This window comes from Xenopus laevis, chromosome 8L, assembly GCF_017654675.1.
Source record: "Xenopus laevis strain J_2021 chromosome 8L, Xenopus_laevis_v10.1, whole genome shotgun sequence".
Lineage (NCBI taxonomy): Eukaryota > Metazoa > Chordata > Amphibia > Anura > Pipidae > Xenopus > Xenopus laevis.
Genome location: NC_054385.1, coordinates 125025468 through 125042680, shown reverse-complemented (window position 1 = coordinate 125042680; position 17213 = coordinate 125025468). Strand labels below are relative to the sequence as shown.

At 38.2% G+C, this 17213-nt stretch overlaps 1 protein-coding gene across 2 annotated transcripts; it reads left to right on the top strand.

The window, feature by feature from the left end:
- Window positions 1-4165: 4165 nt before the first annotated feature.
- Window positions 4166-16903, top strand: XB5820455.L (provisional ortholog of major histocompatibility complex, class I-related L homeolog). 2 transcript variants are annotated; one of them, XM_041572127.1, is made up of 6 exons: window positions 7289-7748; window positions 9166-9423; window positions 11104-11388; window positions 13468-13740; window positions 15145-15252; window positions 16817-16903. In XM_041572127.1, the coding sequence occupies exons 1-6, from the start codon at window positions 7691-7693 to the stop codon at window positions 16888-16890; spliced, it is 1056 nt and encodes a 351-aa protein (XP_041428061.1). In that variant the 5' UTR covers window positions 7289-7690; the 3' UTR covers window positions 16891-16903.
- The last annotated feature ends 310 nt before the right edge of the window (window positions 16904-17213 follow it).

Genomic DNA, 17213 nt, shown 5'->3' with positions numbered 1-17213 from the left:
ACTTATAGGGCATTGCTGCTCTTGGATTAGAGATCCAATGTTTCCATCTAATTAATGAATGTATTTTTGTTGAAGTGAGTAATTTAGCTAACGATGTTGATGTACATGATGTAGGTCCATGTCACGACTGTAAGGATAAATATTTAGACTGTTACTTTGCCATGATGAGTCTAATGCCCGGTGATCCTCATATAACCTGTTACTGATAACTTCTGTATATGAAGAATTGTGACGTATAAATGAATGTGTCAGAATAAATCCTGTTACCACCTATCCAATGGAGTTTAAAGGGGTGGTTTACCTTTAAGGTAACTGTTATTATGTTATGTTCTAAGCAACTTTTCAATTTTTATAGTTTTATAGTTATTTGCCATTTTATGTTGACTCTTTGCAGCTTTCAAATGGGGGTCACTGACCCCATCTAAAAAACAAAAGCTCTGTAAGGCTACAAATATATTGTTATTGCTACTTTTCATTACTCATCTTTCTATTCAGGCCTCTCCTATTCATATTCCAGTCTTTTAATCAAAGCAATGCATGGTTGCTAGGGGAATGCACATCCTAGCAACCAGATTGCTTAAAATTCAAATTGAAGAGTTGCTAAATAACTCATAAATCTTAAATAATAAAAAATGAAAAGCAATTACAAATTGTCTCAGAATATCAGTCTCTACATCATACTTAAAGTTGTCTCAAAGGTGAACAACCCCTTAAAGGAATTTTAATTTACAATTTTTTTGCTTGAATTATCTTTATATGTGTCCTAAACATGAATTAGGGATCAGCAGTCTCTTTGTATTGCTGGTCTACACATTGGGGCATATTTATTAACATTGGAGACAAACATCACTGGTGATGTTTCCCATAGCAACCAATCAGCCATTCGATTTGACCAGTCACAACTATTTTTTTTCACCCATTGGCATCTATGGGCATCATTTTTTGCGGCGACACTTGGAGAAAAGTTTTGCTCATCACTACTGGTGATGTTTGTCACCAGTGGTTTAATTATATGCCCCATTGTGTGTATATGCTGTTAGAGGCTAAATCTTACAGACTCATAGTTACATGGTTAAGTTTGGTTGAAAAAGTTCATCCCCTCAAATGAAAACCGTCTTACATACTTACACACACACACTATACCAATATCTGTATTAATTGTAGATTTTAGTAGCACTGGATATTTTGCTTGGCCAAGAAATCATCCAAGCTTCTCTTAAAGGCATTAACTGAAACTCACTGTCCTGACTGTAAAGAACCACCTGCTAACTAAACATTATTATAAACATGTACTCTTATTTGAGGCAAGTATAATCCTCATGTTTTCACAATTGTATTATTCCTTTGTAGTGGAAACAGCACGTTAAATGCATTCAAATAGTTTAATCATACTCAATTTACGCTGTTTAAAAGTAATTCTGTATATTTTTGAAAACCCAATAAAAATGTGGAAAAAGAGTAAAGAACCACCTGCTCTGTTTCAAATGAAAGTTCTTTTCTTCTAGTCTAAAGGGGAGGCCTCTGGTACGGTGATCCACTTTATGGGTAAAAAGGTCCCCTGCTATTGTCTATAATGTCCTCTAATGTACTTGTAAAGTCTAATCATGTCCCCTCACAAGCGCCTTTTTTCCAGAGAAAACAACCCCAACCTTGACAGTCTCCCCTCATAATTTAACTCTTCCCTCCCTCTAACCAGTTTAGTTGCACTTAGTCTCTGCACTCTCTCCAGCTCATTTATATCCCTCTTAAGGACTGGAGTCCAAAACTGCCCCCATACTCCAGATGAGGCCTCACCAGGGACCTATAAAGAGACATAATTATGTTTTCATCCCTTGAGTTAATGCCCTTTTTTATACAAGACAGAACTTTATTTGCTTTAGTAGCCACAGAATGACACTGCCCAGAATTAGACAACGTGTTATCTACAAAGACCCCTAGATCCTTCTCATTTAAGGAAACTCCCAACACACTGCCATTTAGTGTATAACTTGCATTTATATTATTTTTGCCAAAGTGCATAACCTGCATTTATCAACATTGAACCTCATTTTCCAGTTTGCTGCCCAGTTTTCCAACTTAGACAAATCACTGTGCAAAGTGGCAGCATCCTGCATGGAACCTATAGTTCTGCACAATTTTTATTATCATATAACTCTACACTCAGTTAGTACCAGACATGGCTGCTCTGGCATTCACCTTGGAAGCTCCTTTCTTCTAATTGAAATGGATCCCTTGTGTTTGCTAGAAGGACCTACTGGTAAATAAAGCATTAGAGAGATTATTATATGATCCCCTTATATATTTATACATAGTTATTTCATCTCCACCTTAGGTACCTCTTCCCCAGTGTAACCACATGTTACTTGGCCAGTCTTTCCTCATAACTTTCCATGCCCTCATCATCTTATTTGTCCTTCGTTGGACCCTCTCTAATTCAATAATGTCTTTTTGAGAACTGAAGTCAAAAACTGCACGACATATTCTAGATGGGACATTATCTGTGCTTTGTAAAGAGGTCTATATATGGGAATAGATGAAAAGATGGTTAAAAATGTTTGGAGTCAAAGGATATTAGTATTAATATTCAGTAATTGCAACCATGGCAGTTAGGCAGGTTATATATAGACATAAAAGGTTGAACATGAAGTACACAGGGCCAGAACTAGGGGTAGGCAGAAGAGGCACCTGCCTAGGGTGCAACAATAAGGGGGCACTTGGCAAGTACCTATTTACCGTCTTCCGCCTACCCCTAGTCCACATGTGCTGCCCTCTCTAGCTCTCCTCTCCCACCTGCCCTCTCCTTCACCCACCCCTTCCTCCTCTCCCTTGCCCTCCCTTTCCCTCCTTCACTGCTGATCTGCGCATGCTTGCAATCCTAGTCAGGCACGCGCACGTGTTTGGCGCGTGCACAGGTTGCCTAGGGCGCCCAGTCTGCTTGAACCCGGCTGTGGAAGCAGATGTGTCTTAACTTAATATGTTACTATGTCATTTAAACACATTCCAGTGCATTGCAAGATCATCACAAGGTGAGAATAAAAGATGTATTTTGAGCAAAAAAACAGTGGCAGGCGTTAGCAGCAGATGAGCAGTATGAAAATACAGTGTGGGTTAGTGTTAGGTAGTAGAGAAAGACACAACTGATGGTCACAGACCATTGAGAGTCCTTATGAAGGACATTGCTTACCATTATGGGTGGTCAGTCAATATAATATATAATGAGTCCAGGTGGTACAGTTGGCAGACACCAGGGTTAAAGAGTTGTTTATGATGATGGGTATTATGCCAACCATTCTGCTGCCATATTTATCCAGTGGTGTGTGCCCCATTGCTTCATGGAACATAGTTGCAGTGTCGGACTGGCCCACAGGGATACCAGGAAAACTCCCGGTGGGCCAAGGTGTCAGTGGGCCCTCATGCTGCTAAACTTTTGGCCTATTTCATGGCCTTTCCCTATTCTATGAGAACAAAGGGGCTAAATAGATGGAATAATAGATTATAGTATGTAAAGAAAACAAACTAGCAGAATAGAGGTTGATTGAGGAGATAAAGAATATTAGTACTGAGAGTGGGGCCTCTGGTCTAAGGTTTTATGGTGGGCCTCTGGTGTCCCAGTCCGACACTGCATAGTTGTATTGTGCCTAGCAATCACCCATACAGTCATTGGAAACTAGTTTGATCCGAGAAGGAAGATTGCAATAACAAGCTCCACATATAAATATGTTCAGCATTTTATTATTATTTAATCAATCACGCCATGCACATTTCATCTATAATTTATCATTCTGAGGCCACTCTTAACGGACTTTCCCTTCTATGCCAAATTCCTCTTTCTATCTCGCAATAATGCTGATTCCTTTCACTTGTGTGCCAATCATACTGATTCTGTTTATAATTTGTGCTGAGCTTGGGATAACCATGAAACTATTGCTGAGTTTTCCCATGATAAACCATGAGATAACTTTTTCTCACTCAATTGAATCTGGCCCACTGTATGAAGTGGAACATAGAACGCTTTGGGGAACGGAAGCTATGATAAAAATGCCAGCTAGGAAACTAACCACTGAATCTTTCACTTTCACTTTATATATACAGAATGGGTGTTACCATTTAGTACAAATACTAAAGTGACTGTTCTGTTTCCTATAACTGCAGTGTATCAGGCTCTGCACTGGACATCATTGGTCTGATGCAGAATCAATAACCTGCTCCAGTTACTGCAAAAAAGTTCCTTTTTTTTCTGCCTGGCAATTTTAGCTGAGGCTCTATCGATTTTCTTATTGGACCGAATATTTAACCCATGCCCAGCTACAGTATGACAAGCACTTGATTCTTAATTTGATATTTTCTACTATATCGGCAGAACTGGAGTAAAGACTCAGCTGACTATTTTATACAATGTCATAATGTATCACATTGTGTTGCTGCTGTTCAGCCTCGGTGTGTGTGCAGTACATTGTGCGGGTGAGTAACACTATCCTGTGCTACGGCTTCTCTTTCTCTTATGGTGCCAACTACTAACATGTTACTGAATCTTATGCTCATGCATTTATTAGCTGGAAATAGAGATTTGCTTCTGTGTTTTTGTGCAAAAAATATTGTAAACATATTATATACATTTGCAGTTTAATTACTGTATAGTTGAAGTATTGACATATATGGGCATGTAATAACGTGCACTAAATAAGGAGCACGTGGTTTCCTTGCAGAGAGACATCTGGGAATTGAAACACCAAAAGATCTTTATCCCTGAATTACAGACACCAAATTAACCCTGAATTACAGACACCATTTCTAAAAATTGTCTCAAACTCATCATTCATTATTGCTGTGATTATTCTTGAGACATTGTGAGACAACATACGTAGCACGAATGTAATAATAGACGTTAATATATATATATGTGGGCCAGAGTTTTCCCGATGACAGAAGAGCTCACACTTCAGTAAATCTGCTTTTGCATTTTTTTTCTGTATCGTTGTTTATTGCACTTTAGTAAACAGACGTCTTACTCCCTGGGGCTGGAGATGCCATGGTCACCAACAGGTTTACTAACAAATGGAGATATGTATTAGCAGTGATGTTGCCAATAGAAACCAGATCTTTGTATTTATATTATTATTTATATACTGCCACTTATGTACACAGAGCTGTACAGCATAAAAATACATTAATAGGACAAGCAGAAGTCAAAACAATAATAAATACAAAGTATAATTACAGTAAAGAAGAAAGTCCCTGCCCCATATAGAGTACAATCTAAGATCTTTGCTTTTGTTTTATAACTTGGATTTGATTATTGAATTCTAATTGCATATCCTTAAAGTAAAGTCTATGAGGTTCTCTATAATAGACAGACGTTATTGTGTGTGCCACATTTAATTTAAATGTTGGAGATCCTCCAGGTGTCCTCTTTAGAATTCAGACCAGTTTGATATTTTCATTTACATAGATACAGAATCCTTACACATATATATACTGCCACTTATGTACACAGAACTGTACAGCAGAATAATACATTAATAGGACAAGCAAAAGTCAATGCAATAATAAATACAAAGTTCAGTTACAGTAAAGAAGGAGGCCCCTGCCTCATAAAGAGTATAATCTTATATCTTTGCTTTTATTTTGTAACTTGGAGTTGACTGTTGAAATCTAATGGCATATCCTTTGGACCACAAATAGATTTGGGAGTGACGTCTATGAGGTTCTTTGTAATAAATAGACAGAAGTTATTGTGTGTTCCACATTTAATTTAGATGTTGGAGATCCTCCAACAGAGGATCCCAACAGAGGATCCCAACAGATGCTGCAACATCAGGTCCCTGACACCCCACGGGCCCCTCTACCCAGTCACAAGTCTCCCTGTAGAAGTCAGGAGCACAGGGAAGAAGAAGTCTGCCAACTGTGTGAAGCTGTTCTGGGCCGGTGGGGCCCGCCATGTTTTTTTTCCAGGGGTCTCGTTGGCCCAGTCCAACCCTGGTTTGTGCTCCTCTAGGAAGTGTGGGAGCAGTGTGGGAGAACTGGCTGAGATACTAAGAATGAGGTGCAATTAAATTCAGAAAACTTATCTCACTGTTTATCATGTGAAAAGTCTATGGAAATCTATAGCAACTAGAACTGAATTTGGAAAAAAAAAGATGTTTCTCCTCTGAACCTGGTCCTGGTAACTGGTAACTGAATCTGGTCCATGAGTTTTCCTATAATAAACCATAAGATAACTTTTCCTCACTCAATTGAATCTGGCCCATTGGGCCAGATTCAATTCAGAGAGAAAAAGGTTTATCACATGAAAACAGAAAAACAGAAGAAATTTAATTTGAGATGCAATTCAGAAAAACGTATCTCACGGTTTATCACTCGAAAACTCAATTGAAGTCTATGGGAAAAAGCTGGACGTGAACTAGGTGAAAAGTTTTTTCTCCTCTAATTTAATCTCGTCCATCAGTTTTCACGTGATTAACCATGAAATAACTTTTTCTATCTGAATTGAATTTTGACCATTGTATGAAGTGGGACATAGAACGCTTTGGGGAACGGAAGATTTGTGGATGTGATAAATGAGCCAGCTACAGGGTTATCAGATTTAAATTTCAAAACCAGCCAAAGACTTTAAAAAGTAGCCAAAAACCATAAAAAAATAGCCCAAAACACTAAGGGGCAGATTTATCAAAGGTTGAAATTTTCTAATTAAAAAACTTCGAATTTTGAAGTAATTTTTGAGTACTTCGACCATCGAATAGGCCTAATTCTACTTCTATTCGAATTGAAAATACTTAAATTCGCCCATTTTAAAATCAAAGAACTTTGAATTCGACACTTCGCCACCTTAAACCTGCCGAAATGCTAGGTTAGCCTATGGGGACCTCCTAGAATCTATAGACGGTATTTGGCTAAGTTTTGAGAAGTCAAAGGATTTTTTTTTGTAAAATCGTACGATCTTAAAAATCCTTCAACTTCGAATGTCGGACTACCCTTTTTTTTTTCACTTCGAAATTCGACCCTTGATAAATCTGCCCCTAACATTTTATTTGCTCAGCCTGGCTCTTCTGCTCTCAGCTCCTTCTTCAGCCTGAAGAGCCCACCTACTCCTCCACCCTCGCTCTCACCACCTCCCCCGGCTGCTGCTTAGAGTCCCGTAGCCTGTCTGCTTGGAGCCAAGTAAAGAAGCTGAAGTCCTGAGGGGAGGGCTGCACAGAACAGTCAGACAATTGCAGGAACGCTGGACTGGTAAATTGGGTGGGTTTTGAAAGTCTGTGACTTCCAAAACTAGCCATAATCCGTACATTGGCGGGTTTGGACTTTTAAAACTGCCACTAATTTTAAAAAGTTGCCCAATTGGGCTATAAACCTGTCAACTAGGCAGCCCTGGCCAGATAGAAAACTAACTCCACTGAATCTTTCACTTTCACTTTACATACAGAATGGGTGTTACCATTTAGTACAAATACAAAAGCTCAGGCTCGGCACTGTTCAGCATTGGTCTGATGCAGAATCAATAATCTACTCCAGTTAAAGTTCCCTTTTTTATGCCTAGCCGAGGCTCTATCCATTGTCTTATTGGACAGAATATTTAGCCGATGCCCAGCTTTGACGAGCACTTGATTCTTAAGAACATTTTTAATTTGATATTTTCCGCTATATCGGCCGAACTGGAGTAAAGGTTTAGCTGACTATTTTATACAATGTCATAATGAATCACATTGTGCTGCTACTGTTCAGCCTCGGTGTGTGTGCAGTACATTGTGCGGGTGAGTAACACTATCCTGTGCTACGGCTTCTCTTTCTCTTATGGTGCCAACTACTAACATGTTACTGAATCTTATGCTCATGCATTTATTAGCTGGAAATTTAGGTTTGCTTCTGTGTTTTTGTCCAAAAATATTGTAAACATATTGTATACATTTGCAATTTAATTACTGTACATTTGAAGCATGGTTAAAAGAAGAAAAATGTATTACAATGTTGGTGACATATATGGGCATGTAGTAACATGCACTAAATAAAGAGTAGGTGGCTTTATGCTTGAAGAGAGACAGCTGGGAATTGAAATACCAAAAGATCTTTATCCATGAATTACAGACACCAAATTAACCCTGAATTACATACAGCTCTTGTACAAATGGTCTATAATTCATCATCAATTATGGCTGTGAATATTTTTGAGACAAAATGAACACCACTTTGTGAGACAACACACGTAGCACGAATGTGATAATATTAGTTAATATATATTTGGACCATCATTTTTACAACGAGAGAAAAGCTCACACTTCAGTAAATCTGCTTTTGCGTTTTTGTTTTTTTTTCTGGCGCAGTTTATCATCGTTGTTTATTGCACTTTAATAAATGGAAGCCTTACTCCCTGGGGCTGGAGGTGCCATGGTCACCAACAGGTTTACTAACAAATGGAGATATGTATTACCAGTGATGTTGCCATTGTATGTATGTTATTATTTATATACTGTCACTTATGTACACAGAGCTGTACAGCATAATAATACATTAATAGGACAAGCAGAAGTCAAAACAATAAATACAAAGTACAGTTACGGTAAAGAAGGAGGTCCCTGCCCCATGTAGAGTACAATCTAAGATCTTTGCTTTTGTTTTGTAACTTGTAGTTGACTGTTGAAATCTAATTGCATATCCTTTGGACCACAAATAGATTTTGGAGTGACGCCTATAAGGTTCCCTATAAAAGACAGAAGTTATTGTGTGTTTCACATTTAATTTAGATTTTGGAGATCCTCCAGGTGTCCTCTTTAGAATTCAGACCAGTTTTCCATTTACATAGATACAGAATCCTTACACATATACCATATATCCATAGACTGTGAATCTATGTAGAGTAGTGTTAGCTATAACAAATATTTTTTATAAAAAATATATAGTTGATAAGCAAATATGCATATGACAATACGAAAGAATTTTGTTTCTCAGCCAGGAGACACTGGGAGTTTAAATTATATTGAGGAGGAAAGTTTATATGATCTAGAGGCGCAAAGAGGACTTTTCATTGAAGAATGATGATAAAAAAACAAGGGATGATGAATAGTGATTATTTAAACTTTACTTGTATTTCTCTATTTACTCAAATGCTTATTTTGGTTGCCATATATATTTCTAAAATATAATCTGCTTTTTTTGATTTTTGTTGCTCTGTAGGCAGCCACACTCTCCAGTATCACATAGCGCTGGTAGCCACCCCAACCCCGGGTGTGCCACAGAGCACAATCACTGCATATCTAGATGGCTTGGAGTATGGAAGGTACGACAGTAACACTCGCCGGGCAAGGTTTTTGACTCCATCACTGAGTTCTCTGACTGAGCACCTGGAGATGCAGACTAAGTACGCTCAGGGGTTTGAGGTTATTCAGAAGCACAAGATGGAATTTTTAATGGGGTATTTAAACAAAACAAATGGTGAGTACAATAAAGGGCAAATCTGTCAGAGTTGAACAATCATTTAGGTTGAAAAAAGACACACATCAATCATGTTCAACATTTTAATTTAAAAAAAAAAAATCTGCTTAACTGCTAGTTGATCCAAAGAAAGGCAAAAAAACCCTTCTCCATCAAGGATTTGCCTAACACAGTCCCATAAAGAGTATAAGTGGCTTGTATATTTTTATATCTCAGGTGCATGGCCTTATAGTCATCATTATTGTTTATACGTTGTTGAATACACCAGCCAATGCCTGTAGGGACTGTTTTAAAGTTGTAGTCTGATGAACTGTCTAGATGCCTTCTATATTTGATAGAAAGAAGATGAACCAAGTTTCTGGAGGTAGTGTTTCCTGGCAGAGCAAGATTTATTTCCCTGATTCTGGACCCCCTTCTCAGCCAGCCTAGGAACCAATAAACCCCAAATTAAAACTTATATTTTTTTGTGAATAAAATAACTCATTCAATCCACCCAACATCTTCAAATTAAAATTAAAGGTCCAATATGAACCCCACACTAGGATAAGTGGCATCCTCAGGTATGGTGTCAGTTACATAAGGAATATTCAGCTAGAGGGCCTGTGTCTTCTACTCAATATATGTGGAAACCCCATCTTGAAATTTGGACTGAAAAACAAATACTATAATATTTTCTTTAACTTTGGACCTCCAAAGAGGCTTGGACCAATAAAAGCCCAAGAGCCACTGCAGTAACACAATGATCTGTAAGTAAATGATCCAGTAAAGGGAAACTTGTCCCTGGAAACCCTTGATGATTTTGAAAAAAAGCGTATTAGTGATTATACCCAATCATGTGTACCCATGTAATACCCACATATACCAGAAACAAAGAGGTAAATATGAACATATTCAAGGCATAAAAGTCACCAGTATTGTGTAATGTACAAATCTCAATCACAAGAACATAGCATATATACAAACAACAATCTGAGAAGCTGTGTATTAGAAGATGTGTCCTAACCAGGTCAACTGTTTAATATAATGTGTTGTCTATCTGCTGTTCTCAGCCACAGCATCTAAAACAGGGATCCCCAACCTTTTGAACCCGTGAGCAACATTCAGAAGAAAAAAGAGGTGTGGAGCAACACAAGCATGAAAAATGTTCTTAGGGTGCCAAATAAGTGCTGTGATTGGCCATTTGGTAGCCCCTATGTTGATTGTTAACCTACATTGAGGCTCTGTTTGGCAGTACACCTGGTTTTTATACAACCAAAACTTGCCTCCAAGCCTGGAATTCAAAAATAAGCACCTGCTTTGAGGCCACAGGGAGCAACATCCAAGGGTTGGAGAGCAACATGTTACTCATGAGCTACTGGTTGGGGATCACTGATCTAAAATGGCACTTAGGGTGCAATTTGGGGTGAAAACTGATACCACAATATATTTCTACGTCTCTAACTTTGGTATACTGCATGTTGAATGGGTCTTTACAAAAGTCTGGACCTCCGAGGAGGCCTGGCACTGAAGAAGTCCAACAGCCACTGCAGTAGCACAATTATCAGTAAAAAACTAAACCAGTAGTCTGAGAGAAGTCTAGTGAAAACTAGTGGAGCGCGCCCAAACTTGTGTAGCCATGTAATACCCACTTCTAGCAAAATCAAAGAAGGTCAGCTGTATCATGTAATGTTTTCTTTGCAGATAAAAGAGAGTTCCATGTCTACCAGAGGAAGTTTGCCTGTGAGCTTCATGAAGATGGTACTGTTAGTGGATATGAGGAAATTGCATATGATGGCAAGGAGGTTATGATGTTTGATAAAGTCAGGGTGGTGTATGTGCCTGCAACGCAAGAGGTTCTGACTATGACCCAGCAATGGAATCGGCATTACGATCACGCAAAGATAAATAAAATCTACATGGAGAATGAATGTATTCAACATATGAAGTTGTATCTTCCTTATATATCAGTTTACTTGGAGAGGAAAGGTGAGACTCTATAACAATGCTTGTCCTTGGATACATGTAATATTTACATTTGCTCTGCATTAGCATTACGTTTAGATGTTTGTCGGCCAGCACTGTGTGGTAATGAAGGTTCATAGGCTTGGTGTTTACCAGTTTCCTTTTAAATTAGCTTTTAATATCATACAGATGGAGCTGATCTAAACATCTTTGCACTTATTTTATAATTCTTCTAAAATGTTGAATTATTTGACTTCCTAATCCTTCTCTGCTCAACCTACACTTTAAATGGGATATAAATCTTCCCTAAATCGTTTCCATTTCCCACAATATCTGCAAGCATGCCGTTTTTAATTAGTGATAATACATTGTTATCCATCATTGGAGGCTCACATATAAGGACTGATTTCATAAGCAATAAAAAAATCACTGGGCTAAGCAAGTAAAAATCCTGCCAGTATGTCTTCGGGAGGAAAGCTAAACATGCATGCTGAGAATGTGTTCTAGTCAGCTAGCTTCCCTTTAAACATGTGCTCCTCTTAACAGGAAATTGACTGGCAGTTGCAATAAACATGGTAGAGGCATTTGACAGTCACAAATATGGATATGTAATATATGTTTGTCTTATGGAAATAAGGGACTTTATAAATATAACCTTGTGGCGTTTATACAAATGGCCTGTAGATGTCACTGTGCTCATACTTATACTGTGCATACTTCCTGGTAGCTTAAAAGTGAAAGTTGTTTGTCTTATGGAAATAAGGGACTTTCTAAATATAACCTTGTGGCGTTTATACAAATGGCCTGTAGATGTCACTGTGCTCATACTTATACTGTGCATACTTCCTGGTAGCTTAAAAGTGAAAGTTACTGTTGTGTAATGCCTACATGAGAGCCTGCTAATAAAGCACTGTTATACTCTACTCATCCTCGGCTACCGAAAACATAATAATTGGCGACGAGGATGGGATTTTCTACCTCTGCAGCAGCCTACACCTTTTCTTCCAAACCCTTTTGAGCCTACCATGCCTTTTACTGCTTGGATTCGTATGTTTGAAAATTACATTATTGCTGCTGACCAAGGGGAGATTTATGCTGCTAGAAAATGTGCTTTACTTATTCACTGCCGGAGAGCAGAGGGACAGCATATATTCTATACATTACCATTACCTGATGATACTTATGAAACTGCTCTTACTGCTATAAAGAACTTTTTCATGCCAAGAGTAAACATGGTGTCAGAGAACTACACTTTCACCCTGGATCTTTAGTCAGAATTAAGAAACCAGGAATACTGAAACAAGGGCAATCTAAATTTACTACACCACTTGAAGTGAGACACCAACGAGGACCATACACATATGAACTGTCTGATGGACGCATATGGAATGCAAGTCGTCTTGCTCCTGTTTGATATGACTTTGGAGAAGCTCCATTTGATGAAGGACATTTTCCTACTCCTCATGTCAACTGCAATAGGCCTGAAGAAAGTGAACCTATAAGGCGTGCTGAGAGAATCAGAAAACTACCTGCATGGACCCAGGACTATGTGATGTGAATAATGGATAATATTGTTTTAAAATGCATACTGTTTAATTGTTGCTGTTTATTATAGTTGTCCAAATGCTTTCCTACTATAGGGGGAATATGTGGTGTTTATACAAATGGCCTGTAGATGTCACTGTGCTCATACTTATACTGTGCATACTTCCTGGTAGCTTAAAAGTGAAAGTGAAAGTTACTGTTGTGTAATGCCTGCATGAGAGCCTGCGAATAAAGCACTGTTATACTCATCCTTGGCTACCCAAAACATAACAAACCTCTACTGTTGATTTGCCATTTTGACTTCTAAATGCCATTAGTCAAGTAGACACAAAACATGGCACTGCTAATTGCTCATGATTTAACAATGCAAATGGTGCTCAAGTCCAAAGTTTTGGACGTTTCTGCTTTTTATTTGTGCAGTGGCTATACCATCATGTGTGAAGCCAACTGAAGCCATTGTACCAAATCCACTTCTTAAAAGTGTGTTATAATACGTGCGAGTTTATTGCACTTTTATTTGCTTTAAGAACCAATGACATTTCTCATCCTTTCTGTCAGTTCAACCTAAAGTGAAGATTTCCAGTTCAGAATCAGATGGGGAAAGAATACTGCACTGCTGGGCGTATGGATTCTACCCCCGAGATGTGGAAGTGAAATGGATAAAGAATGGGAGAGATGAGATTTACTCAGAGGAGGCAACACAGATCCTGCCAAACCCTGATGGCACCTATCAGATCAGAGTCAGTGTGGAGGTAACACCAGAGGAGGGCGCCACTTACTCCTGCCATGTGGATCACAGCAGTTTGGAGAAGACACTGGTGGTTCCTTTTGGTGAGTGTCTTTAAGGGACAGTATAAACCTCTTTTCAGCATGAGCTCCGTTAATAGGTCTTGAGTTTAATTACATTTTTGCCTATTGTTTAAAGTAAGAAATATTTGTGTTATTTCTGGCACTAAACAACAGCAATTCCTGTCATTTGTTGGAAGGATGTGATAAAACATAAGACCTGTCCACTGAGAAAGCCTTTGATAATAAGCTGCTCAAGCTGGAGCTAAAGGGCAGAGACACACGAAGATTCGGGGGATTTATTCGTCCAGCAACAAATCGCCTCTTCTTTGGGCGACTAATCTCCCCGAACTGCCTTCCCGTCTGCTAAAATCTAAATCACCGGCGGGATGGCACTCGGAGCGTTTCATCTTTCAATGTCGCCCGAAGTTAAAACTTTGTGCGACTTCAGAAAACGAAATGTTCCAAGTTCCATCCCGCCGGCAATTTAGATTCTAGCGGGCGGGAAGGCCTTTCAGGAAGATTAGTCGCCCGAAAAAGAGGTTGACTAAATCTCCCTGAATCTTTGCGTGTGTATCTGCCCTAATGAAGAGAGGGGGTTGTTTGTTCAAAGGTAGATAAGGAGCCCTGTTTATAAAGTAAGGGGTGTTTAAAAACACCTTTCAAATGAGTACTTTAATAATAATAATAGTAAATACACAGGTCACTCACAGTTAAAATCAGATTTCAATAAAAAAATATGCATTTAAATATTTTCTCACCTTTTACTGGGATTTATTTAAAGGATAAGTAAACCTTTAAAATAAGTGAATGTAAAATTAATGAGAGTGTTATTTTAAGCACATTTGCAATTTACATTCATTGTTTATTTTTATTCCAAGATATTAAGGGTTAATATGAATTAATTTTGTTCCAACAGCACCACCTGCTGGTCAGTTTCCTGACTATTCCGACCACCAAGTAGTCAAGGAATTTGTCAGGAGAAAGAAAGAGGCTGCTCTCATGTTTTTCTGGTTAGGAAAGTTTTGAGAAAGGTTTCTAATTTTTTTCCTGACCAGAAGAACATCAGAGCAGCCTCTTTCTTTCTTGACTACTTGTGGTCAGAATGTTGGGAAACTAACCAGCAGGTGGCAATGTTATAACAAAATGTAATCATATTAACCGTACATGTATCCTGTAATACATTGGAATGAAAAATAAATAAATAATGAATATAAATTACAAAAGTTCTTAAAATTGCACTCTCATCAATTTTACATTCACTCCTTTTAAAGGTATACTTATCCTTTAAGTCAGAGAACTCTTGGCAATATAAGAACATATCAGGCCCAGTAAGGCTGCACAAATGTAGGATTTTGTTTTTTTATAGAGTATATTCTTCTGTGGGATGTGTATTTGTTTTTTGTTTTTTTGCATTCAAAATAATATTTTTTCCCACCCAAAATCCAGAATTCAACAATATAAGCACGTTTTATATTGTGATCGCTGTTGTGGCAGCTCTCTTCCTCGTTCCTGTTTCCCTGGGAATATTTGTTTGTAGGAAAAGAAGAGCAAAAGGTATTTACTTTAATTTTCTCTTTTCAATTAGAAATGATAATGTAAAATGTAGTGAAGGAATCTCTTGTAGTCCTCTTGTAGTTGTAGCTTGATAACAATATTTGCAAGATAAGACACCACATACTTATTGAAACAAAGTCACAAAGGCCACCAAAACCAGCTTGTAATTACTGTATAAGAAACAGCGCGTATATCCTGGATTATGTCCTGCCTTTAATTGCTTCCACCAATTTAGGGTGCACAAACTGTTGTGAGGTAGTGTGGTTCACCGAGTGTTGAACCTAGCGGGGGAGATACAGTATCTTAGTTCTTAAAATCACAAAGACGAAGAGGCCTACAAATAGTAAAGGAAGTAGTAAAAGTAGTTGAAACATTTAAAAAGTGTATATTAGGACATGTATAGTCTAACGCATTTCGTGCCAAATGGGCACTTACTCATTGGCTAATGATTCCACCCCTGTACAAGCTTTTTATAGGGGTGATGACCAATTAGAAAAGCCTTCTCCAATAAGAATAATACAATCAAACAAAACCTTATCCAGTAAGAATCATGTGAGCAAAAAATAACCAATAAAACATGCCGTAAAGGAACAATAAAGTGACTTTATATTCATATTCACTTCTTAGGAGCAGATATACGTGCCATTTTTTTTGTCTTAGTTCTTAAAGCCCAGAATGCAGAGAATTGACAATGTCATACCACTCACAAACTTCCCAGTCCCACCTTCATCCCCCAACAGGTCTTCTCAGCTTGCACCCTCAGCTCTTGTTATCAGCTCTCCCTCCAAGAAATCCCAACTCTCCATGCATGCAACATGGCTGGTGGAGAGACATTTATATTATCTAGGTGCCCCATCTCCAGTTCTTGAGACACTTAATATACCAGTGCAATTTATCACTGACAAAGGGGGCGTGAGGCCCCCGAAACGTTTGATTTTTTTGTACTCCACACAAATAAATGATTGGAGGTACTTCAGGTACGCCACATCTGAGTCTGAGTGCATCTTCTTTCTTCTCCAATTTCTCTTTATATACCAACATTCGCTTGTAACTAAACCAGTGGTCTCCATGGGCAGATGTTATTCTATGTGTTCCAGTCAAGGTACTGTCAGTAACAAACTGATAAGGTGTGGAAAGCAAACAGTCTAAAAAGGATGCATCCATATACAAAGGGATAGAAAAATTCACGCTGCAGCACTCTCCGAAATGGTGAAAATCTGAATTTATTTTTGCTAAAGACTAAGCAACGTTTTGGGGCTCCTGTCTTTTCTCAAGCCTCTTGAGTTTGTACTTTGTACTTGCCCTTGAGTTTGTAATTGTGCTCTGAGGTCCCATAACATGTTTTATGAAATAAAAATATATTCTCAATAGGGGGGGGGAGGTCTCTCCCTCCAAATAACCAATATAAATACTTTTTGATAAAGTGTCACCTATAGGTCTTTGTCTACCATATCTTGCTCCAAACATCTCTAAGCTTCCCGTGTTAATCTTTTATTTGATGTAACAATCTTGTCATGGGGATTTTCTTTCATGGTGAATAAACAATATTTTTGTTTCCTTTTAGGCTCAGGAAGAAGCCAAAAGATTATATGTCTGGCAACTGAAAGCCAAGAGTCTTCAACTAAATGCTTGAAATAAAGTTATAATGGAATTTATAAGGCTACTCAGTTTTTAATAGTTGCCCCCCAATGATGCACCCCATTGTGAGGGGTCCCCTGTCCCTCCTGAGGGTAGCATTGTAAAAATGAGATTTAGTGAATACATTTTCATCTTTATTTGCAAATTTACAATATACTCTAAATATATATTTTCTTAGACTCAGCGAAATATAGACATTATAATTATGCTGAATAAACTGATAACATACATCAAAACAGGTGGGTGGGGAGGAGGAGTACAATTGGGGAAGGGGTAAGGTCAGAGAACCCAATTCTGCGCCATGTGCAGGTTTCTCTTTAATT